The sequence below is a fragment of the Phoenix dactylifera genome, chromosome 14 (genome assembly GCF_009389715.1).
Source record: "Phoenix dactylifera cultivar Barhee BC4 chromosome 14, palm_55x_up_171113_PBpolish2nd_filt_p, whole genome shotgun sequence".
In the NCBI taxonomy this organism is placed as follows: Eukaryota; Viridiplantae; Streptophyta; class Magnoliopsida; order Arecales; family Arecaceae; genus Phoenix; species Phoenix dactylifera.
The window spans coordinates 6,118,631-6,128,430 of NC_052405.1; the positions used below are offsets into that span (position 1 = coordinate 6,118,631).

A 9,800-nucleotide genomic window follows, 5' to 3' on the forward strand; every position below is an offset into this window, starting at 1 on the left:
TCGAGTAAATCTTCAAATAATAGTCCACCCACCGATGACACATTGCACCATTTTGAGTTGGATAACCTAAACAGCCAAAACTGCTTGTTAGATAACTTTATCTGAATAAAATGTATTCGACCATATTAGACAAGATAACTCTATTCGCTTGCCAAGTAGTATTATCCCAAGAGATAAATTTCGTAGAGTCACTAATGAAGGTGCGAAGCTATCGTGGGGTGACACAACTAGTAGGGGGTCAATTCATCAGATCGCAGCATTTTTTTATTTTAAGCAATATCTTTTTTCTTAGAAGCTTTTTTTGAAAAAAAAAATCAAGTCGCCTCTATTAATAAATAAAAATTACTGAAAAAAAAGAATAAGCAAACGGGATCTTTTCCTCTAATTCTATATAAAAAGGGGAGTTTCTTCTTACTTTTTTATTATGGCAATATCGTGCACTCTTTCACCAAGCTTGATTGATGGTTCATTTTACTAACTTATTTCTATTTTTTTTCCCTAGCATTTGCAAAGATAAACTTGTCATCTACTCCAGAAATTTTTTATTTCGCAACTAACCACAAAGTTATTCGAATAAAGTATAACCTATCCGAATTAACCAAAACCTATTCGAAAAAAGCCACTATTCCTTTTTTTTTTTAGTCAAAGCGGTATTTTATTTTTAATAAATTAAAATTGAGTATATCCTGCCAAGTCAAGAGAAAGTAAGCAGTGCAACAATTGGGGAATGGTTGCTAGACTAGTCCAGATGACGTCCCGGAGTGAAAAGCCACAATCCCTTTCCCGCCTTCCAAAGGCAGCCCAAAGGAAAATAAGGCCCATCCATCAGGCGGTAATTCAAACGATCTCCGCCGTCAATCTCCCCACAAAATACTTTTCGCGCCAAGGAACCAACCAATACCATCGAGGAGAAGGGAAAGCGGTGAGGTCCTGCCTCCATGGACGGCGGCGACGTCGACGGCGGTGTTGGTGGTGGCGGGGGCATCGAGAAGGACGAGGAGGCGGAGGAGAGGACGGAGCTCCTCCGAGATCGCTTCCGCCTCTCCGTCATCTCCATCGCCAACGCCGAGGGTTCGTATCGTTCGCCCCCCTTTTCTCTCCTCCTCAGTTTCCTTCGGATTATTTGTTACACTTGATCTGAATCCCCTTTGAACAGCGAAGAAACTCGACATGGAGGCCTCGGAGCCCGTGGTGGCGTGTGTCGCCGATCTAGCTTTCAAGTACACCGGTGAAGGCCCGAATCCTAACCCTAATTTGAGTGTCTTTTTTTTTAATTTACATTGATTGCATTGTTAGGGTTTCTAATTTTTTGTGTCATATCAGCTGTAGATTTGAGAACTGCTGCAGATTTTTAGTTAAATTAGAAGTAAAACCCTAACCCCTGTTTGGGCCCCTTCTTGTTTCCTTGGATTAATCCTGGTAAAAGAAAAAAAAACTTTTCTTTTAATTTCATATATCACTGAATGGTTTTGCTAGATTTTCTAGTTTTCTAGTAGACATTTCTTAGATTAGCTGGACATATGGCTAATATTACAAATTTTGAGTTGAAATGGGGGGATATATATCGCAGAAAACATAGTGGATATGTATCTGAATGTCATTTTATTTTCTGGACCGACCTATGGAGGATTAAGAAGAATGTTTTCTGTATATTGATGTGACTAGATTTAGAGATCTTCTGTACATTGGGAACATGTTTATGAACATGATTAGTAGATAGTCTTATTCTTCTAGAATTTCCAAGCTTTTAGAGTTATCGGGTCACTGTTTGGGTCATCAAATGTTGAATATATTTCAGACAATGGACTTAACTAATGGCTGAGTATTTTTTAGACGACAAGGATCTTGCTATATTAGGACTACTCTTAGAATTAGACTTTTGAAATTAGTTTGTGGCAGCTGGCTATTATCATATGCTAGCCTTGATGAAAATGTCCCTTGTTTGCATATATATTTAAAAGGTTAGTATGAATGTATTATAGGATATGAAGAGTTGTCATTGGTTGTTGATGGATAGTCATAAAAAGGCATCTCAATTGGTTAATTTTGGATAGAACTAGGGAGTAATTACCATTTTAAGTATTTAGGACGAAGATATTGGTGAGTGCTACTTTCATTTGTCATGGGTATTCATGCTAATTGATGACATAATGACCTATCTAGCATTGTTATACTTGTCATTTACTATCAATCCTGTTATGCATATCCAAAAAAATCCTTGAGATCATTAATATGCAATGACATAATGTTAGTTGATGACACCTTAAAAGAGCTCAATTTCAAGTTTGAAGTGACAAAAAATGAAAAATAAGAGAGTCGAGGACTCCAGTTTAGGTTTAAATATTGTCCAAACTAAACAACACATTTGAATAAGAAAGAGGAGAATGGGAAGTAGGAAGAGAATAGAGAGAAGGGTACCAAGAGAGAAGAATAAAAGGATGGCAGTTTATTATTGAAACAGCCTGGCATCTTCAACATTCAAAACCTGGATTTTGACTTTATGTGCAGTCAACCTCACAAACTTACAATAATTTGCATTTCTTTCCTAGGAAACGAAAATGATAATCAGTTTGGTCTCTAGTATGCTAGATTGAGCAGATCAATCAACGGTTTCGGTCTATCAGAAGACAAGCTCGGGCTTCCCTGAGGACTGCACGATTTCTAATAGGATGCAAATAATACAAAAAAAAAGAAGCAAAAGGGGAAGTAATAACTTGGAGTGAGTAAAACAAACCAACAAGATTGATTTTACAAGGATAACTAGGTAAAAAATAGGGGATTAATCAGGGTGGAATGGTCATCACATCGAAGAATCGAGATAAAAGAGATTCATGGAAAAGTTTGCTACATGGAAACTCTGTATAGAAGTTATAGATAGTTGTTGGAGTGTTGGAGATGCCTTGATCATGGCTTCGCTTCCTTTTTAAATTCAATAACTGCAAGAGATACTGTCGAAGTCCATGTTGCAGCCTAAACTGCAATTAGTTCTGGGAACTACTTTGCTGCTCATGTGCTAGTGTTTGGCTGTCCATTCACTCATGCTAAGTATTGATCAATCATAGAACTTGACAAAGCAAAATACAGTTAGGTCGGCCTGTGTTAACCCAGATTTCTGATTCTCAACTCTTTTAGTAGAGGCTCAACAATTATTTGCCTCATGGCCGTATGTATAAATTTTAGGTTAAACAGCAGTTCTTTTTGTTTTCCTTCATACTAGTGTAGAGTTGCTTTTTTTCCTTTCACCATTTTATGTCAGAATCTGTTTTTCTGTGGAAACAACATACACTATAAGATTAAGTTAAACAAATTATTTTTAAGATGAATTCTTAACTGATTTCAGGAATGAATCTATATAAAATAAATTCTATCTTTATTTCTTTTTCTCTTGAAAAAGCAGAGCAGTTGGCAAGAGATGTCGAGCTGTTTGCACAGCATGCTGGTCGCAAATCTGTAAACATGGAAGATATTATATTATCAGGTAATTTAATCACATGAAGATAGTCTCTTTCCGTGACCACTCTACTGGTAATTGCTCTCAATCATTTACTAAAATAATTGATCTTATTGTGATCACTGTGTCAGTGGCAATTACATAGTGTTAAATTTTTGTATACTACTGTCTGATAAGCAGTATTTACTAAATTTGTATTATTATTAACGGCTGCTCCAAATCAAGTTCAGTGTTGTAGTATAGTTGTATTTTTTTTATTCATTACAAATATACTCAAGTTTAAATTTTCAGGTGCATAACTTTTTGTTTTATATGGTTTCAGCACATAGAAATAAACACTTGACTGGCTTATTGAGGTCATTTTCTCAAGAATTGAAAGGGAAAGGGCCTCAGACTGAAAGGAAGAGAAAGAAATCTTCAAAAAAGGAAGATAAGGCAATTCCCAGTTGATTGGAAAATCTTCTGCTATTTATTGTGCAGCTGAGGGAGGTAATTGGTAATTCTAGTGTCAAAGTGCTTAGCTGCAGAAAGATATGCACTTGCTCCTTGCCTTGTGGTTAATGGCAGTAGTTTTGTTCCTATATTCTGTTATTCAGGTTCAGATAACCATAAGAATTCACTACTTGTGTAATACTTGTTATATCAGTTGAAAGTTGATCTATGTGATATCAAAAAACCCATAAGCTTTTACTACATTGGGGGAAAAAGAACATTTTATTGTTAGATATTTAATTTACTTTTCATTCTAGAGAAAGATTGCAGTTTATTATTATAGGAGAGATGCCATATTTCCTTGAGGCTCTGATTCATTTAGGGTTTAAATGTAAATGTTCTATTTACATTGATGGTGGTGATTTTTTTTCTTTTCAAAAGGTCATCTTTGTTTTCCTTCTTTTTTTTCATGTATTCTCCCCTAACATATATAGTTTCTAATGGCCTACACCACCATCCTGCCCTCTCTGCGATACACATTTGGAGACCATTCAACACCTTTTCTTCAATTACCACCTCACCAAATACATCTAGTCAACTTATACCCAATGACTCCATCTTCAGGAATGCCCCCATGGACTTCTACACCTTCCTCTCCACACCAAGCATTTATTGGGATGTAACATCGGAATCAAGCCAGGCCAGGTCAGGTTTCTATGCAGTCCAGGCTCGGCCTGAAAAAATTTCGGACTTCAGGCTAGAGCGAGGCCTAAATTTTTTTCAAAATTTTGGCCTGATTCTGAATCTGATCCTGGCCTAAAGCCTGATTAACAAGGTCCACTAGTGGCTTTAGCTTTGAACCAGCTAATCAAAAGTGAGGATCAGGCTCCTATCCTCTTTCATGTAGCTTCTTTAATCTCGGTTCCTCTATCCATATCTTTCTTGCTCCTTTTCCCTTATTTTCTCCCTTCCCCTATGTAATGGTTTCATCATTTTACTAAAATCAGAGATTATTCTTTCTTCTTATACTCATAAAATAGGACCCATTGGAAGCATGTAGCTCGACTAACTTGCAGGTCAACCAACAGTGTGCTCCAGTTTTGTCGTTGAGAAGCCCATATCTCATGTGGCTGCGACAGCTCAGGACGCAGGCATATCACTCTCAGGCTTGAGCTGCAGCAACTTGACCTACTGGTTCATCAAGGTACTCAAGCTCGATTCTAAGTTGTATACTTGCTGCAGGGGATATTGATGCCCAACTGGTAGTATACTATCATGAAAATTTTAAGTAGTTGATTGACATTGCAGTTGGTAACATTGCTAGAGCCAGTTTTGTTGTTTCTATAGAAATATCACTTGTCCACCACCCTTTGCGCAGTCAATTTAATACTTTTCTTGATCCAAGTTTCACATTTCTTATACTAGTTTATAGGCAGATGTAGATGCAAATTTAGACTGAAAAGATCATCATAAATTGCACCATATTAAAGGTGACTATTTTTGAATTTGGAAGTGCTCTTTTATAAATTCCATCTTCAACTAATTGGATGAAAAAAATACTTACCAAGATTCTAAAATATATCCCTTTTTTCCTAAAATATAAAAATACCAACAAAAGTATAATTAACTATCCTAATATATGAGGAAAGAAGATGCAATCGCGTGTATATGTGTGTAATAGGAATATTAAGAAGCTATTGAATATCACAATTTTTCTACTTTTGTTTTATGTTCACATTTATTTATTCAATTACTATATTTTATTTGCATAATATTATATTTTTTTATAGATTTTAAATAAACTAATAAAAAAACATTAGTCTCCAGGTATGTTATGCTTATTATTTTTCTAAAATGTACAAAGTGCATGCAAATTTGCTAGTTTTGTGAAGGTATTAAAAAAAAAAAAATTGTTTATAAATGGAAATATTATAAGTAAAGGAAAAATTAAATGAAACTATAAGGAATCAATATTGTGATGTGTAAGGGAACTTTTAAGGATGTAAACAAGTAAGCACTTTAACTAAAATTAAAAAATACAAGTCTTTTTTAAAAAAGTGGAAGGGATGGCAGAGATGGATGAGCGTATGGGAGGAGGAGCATTGAGGTTTACATACTACCTAGCTGGTAGAACTTGTGAATTACATTTATTAGCAATCAAGCACATGGAATATATTTTTGAGGGAAACAAATGGAATGAAACTTTAAGTTCCATTTTACTCATATTATAAGAAATTACTTCAGTAAAAATATTATTTATCTAAAAGTAATTCTTAATAAATAGAATTTTATTTGAAGAAATAATTTCATATTTTTATCAGATTAAGTTTTTAGCATCAATCCAAAATCTTTCCTTATATAGATCATATTCTTTCAAATCAATTTTTAATACAATTTTAATAAGTAATACTCTATAAATATGATTTAATCCAGAAGTAATCTTTCTATATTTTTATCAAGTTTGGTTTTCAAAAATAATTCAAAATATTTTTTCTTTTCTTTTTTAGTAGTCTAAATCAATGAGAGGTAAGGCTGCAAATGGGTTGGGTTGACTCGTGACCCAACCCGGCCTGACCTACTTAGATCCAATCCGATCTGATTTAAAAGACTCTTGGGGTCGGGTCAGGTTCTAAAATCGGACCCATGCCATTTTCTGGGTTGAGTCTGGATTTACTAAATTCTGACCGGACCCATTTGAATGGAGTCTTCTTTCTCGCCAAGAGGAATTGTTATTTGGCGCTAGGAGGATCGGAGGACTATTCGATGGACCTTGGTGGAGGGTTTAATCAAGTTTAAGTTCGTTGCAAGGATTGTTTGGGCAATCGGAGGGATGTCAATCGCGCTGGAGAGGCGGAATGGGATCGGAGGGTCGGGGTTTGGCAGGGGGTCTGGTGCTTCTCGATCTACAAGTCGCCAGAGCGGCGGCGGATCGATCTGCCAGAGGAGGAGATGGTGGGAAAGGGGGCGGAAAAAGGGCAGGAGGAGGAGTCATGCAGCTCGTCGATGGGTGAAACAGTGATTGCTCGGCGGCAAGATCAGTATTAGATGGGGAGGAATCCGGGGAGATGGAGGTGCAGAGTAGGTACAAGGGGCCGCTGGAGACCATGGACGCGCTGAAGGAGTTGTTTGTGATCAGGTACAGCAACTTTTCTTGAGATCCTTCGATTCTTTTTTTCTTTTCCAGTTGAAAGTTTGGATTTTTTTTCTTTTTACTTTTTTCTATTTTTTTCTTTCTTTTTCAATTGGGGCTGCAATTTCTCGAAACATACTGAGAAATGTGATAATAGCGGTTTTAAAAAAATTATCCAGAAAATAAGATGAATTTTTTAGTCTTTGCAACACTTGAAGATTGTTATGGTCTTGATTCTTTGTTACTACGTCTCTGTGTCAAATACATTCGGGTCTGAATTTATTTTGTAAAGTTGAATGGGGTTCGGCCCTGATCCGAACCGGACTTGAATTTTTTGGGTTGGAACCGGATTATATATGGACCCGATTCGACCTGAATGATCCGTTGGGTCAAAAATTGTAGCCGTGGATCTGACTCGACCTGACTTGATTTTCTATTGAGTTGGGTTTAGATCCAAAATTAGAACTCAAACAAGGAACCGAGTCAGGTCGGGGTCATTCGTAACCCAGTCCAACCCAGCCCATTTGCACCCCTAAATTGAGAGGCATTAAGATATATATCATAAAACAAGTGAAATGCTTTGTTCGGTATTTAAAAAAAAACATACACAATTTTGATACCAATATTTTTAATATAATATAGAACTATATATTTTGGCCAGTAAATGATATGTCCCCTAAATTATAGGTTAATTATCATGTAATTTTTAAATTGTAGTGCATACACTTGAAAAACCAAAGCTAATACATGCCCGATTAACATAACATTTGCACAAGGTTAGCACTAGTTAACTATGCTACTTGGGATATATGTAACCCATTCTTGGAGGCAAGGTTGTGCTTCTTAGCTATGAGATGATCTGGAGGATTGCCTATGCCTGATATTTTTTTAAATTTTTTTTTTAGGGGAGGGTGGGGTGCATTGCAAGGAGGAGAGGTTATGAGCTTATCTCTAAAATTAAATAGAACTCTTAGAGTACTTTGAATTTTTCCATTGTTAGCCTTGGAGTTAATATAGGTAAAATGATTTTTATTAAACAAATTAATTATTTCCTTCAATTTAGGAAAACTTAACAAATCCAGAAATGACAGCTCGTGTTTTTTTTAATAAAAAAAATCGCACATCCAATGAAGGATAGCATATGTTCATAGGAAAGGGAGGGGAGCTTCCTCTCTCACATATATAAAATATGACCAAACAATATTTATACCTGCAACTTAATATTACACATTTGGTAAAAAAAATATGATAAGCATGACAAGTCATGATTCGTAAAGTGATTTCAATTTACAAGTTTTTGTAACATTTTCAATTAATGTTACAGCAAATGAGGACACATAAAATATGGCCAAGCAATATTTATACCTGCAACTTAATATTACACATTTGGTAAAAAAAAATATTATAAGCATGACAAGTCATGATTCTTAAATGATTTCAATTTACAAGTTTTTGTAACATTTTCAATTAATGTTAAAGCAAATGAGGATAATCTAATATATACCATGTTTTGTGGTAGTCTGACAAAAGATAGAAATTTTTCTAAGTGAATTTTGTAGCTACATGCAGATTAAAACCAAACTTTTTGAATTAATTTTTAGGATATGAATCTAAAATTAATAGAACATTGGAGGAAACCAGCTCATGTAAATTCTTTAGCACGGGAATTTAAGGAGGTGACAACTTCGATCATAAGGGTTAAACTATATTGTTTTTTCCCTTCACGACACATTCCATGCTATCTTCTTTTGGATGCTGAATAATATTTGTTAGATTAAGTGGGCCCTCATTTTTCTTTTTGGTAGGTCTAACTCAATGGCGTTCAACTTGAATGGAAATGGAAATAAAAGAGTACCAAACTAATGACCTAATTGATTTTATGTCCAAATGGATGATTTTGGTTATTGATAGAGTTGTACATTCAAATTAAGAAATGACTTGGAAATTTATATTTTTTTGGAAAAAAAAATTTAAAAACTAAACTAGCAATTTTATATCCATATTCTCATTTTTATAGTATTCCGGGTGATTTCAACCGATCGCCATGCTACATATGAAATCGCTAGGTTTGTGTTCAATTTATTGGGAATTATGTCTAGATTTGCTTACTACTTATGTAGGAGCTTCCTTTTAGAAGAGGGAAAGATACAAATATTTTACCAATCAATAAAGTCATCATACACTCTTTCCTCAATGCTAAAATATCTTAGGGATAATTCATGCACAATTGATTGACACTCTTGTTTTTTTTTTCAAGAGGGAAAACCAAACTTCATATGGTAGCTCTTACATTGGAAACACGGTTTTTGAAAGAAAAGGGAAAGACAAAAGAAAAAATAAGAGTTCTAGAGTTTTAATAAGTAACCACATTGGTCGAGGTTGTCCTTTTAATCTGTAATTAGAATTTATGACCGTCTCAAAGTCTTTGTTATTATTAGATTCTTATCCAAAAAAAATTATTGTACAATGACTTTTGGACGTGGCTGCATATTAGAATTTAAAAAATAAAATAATTGACATTGTCTCCATCAGCGTTTGCGGGCGATGACGTGAACGAAGAGAAGAGTCAATATGATGGGACAAAAGAGAGAAAAATCACTTGTGGTTCCTACTCTTTTGAAAGAAATGGGTGGATGATGTTTGTTTGTCCTATCCTATGCCCAATTGTACAAATTAACCCTCGGTTGAAATCTTTTAGCATCTCATGTTTCCTATTTAATTGCGGACACTTCCCCATACTAGTTATGTAGGCAAGCGGGCGGACTTGATTCCTGAAAAATTTACTGA

The 9,800-nt window shown here is 35.1% G+C and overlaps 1 protein-coding gene across 3 annotated transcripts; it reads left to right on the forward strand.

Moving 5' to 3' along the window:
- Positions 1 to 859: 859 nt before the first annotated feature.
- On the forward strand, positions 860 to 4,217 carry LOC103708046 (protein MHF1 homolog). Of its 3 annotated transcripts, none has more exons than XM_008792802.4 (4): positions 860 to 1,071; positions 1,157 to 1,228; positions 3,395 to 3,478; positions 3,774 to 4,217. In XM_008792802.4, exons 1-4 carry the CDS (start codon positions 939 to 941, stop codon positions 3,899 to 3,901), a joined length of 417 nt encoding a protein of 138 aa, XP_008791024.2. In that variant the 5' UTR covers positions 860 to 938; the 3' UTR covers positions 3,902 to 4,217. The 3 variants fall into 3 exon arrangements, with proteins under 3 accessions (XP_008791024.2, XP_008791023.2, XP_008791025.2); XM_008792801.4 differs by having other exon boundaries at positions 867 to 1,071; positions 1,157 to 1,234; positions 3,398 to 3,478; XM_008792803.4 differs by having other exon boundaries at positions 870 to 1,071; positions 3,398 to 3,478.
- The last annotated feature ends 5,583 nt before the right edge of the window (positions 4,218 to 9,800 follow it).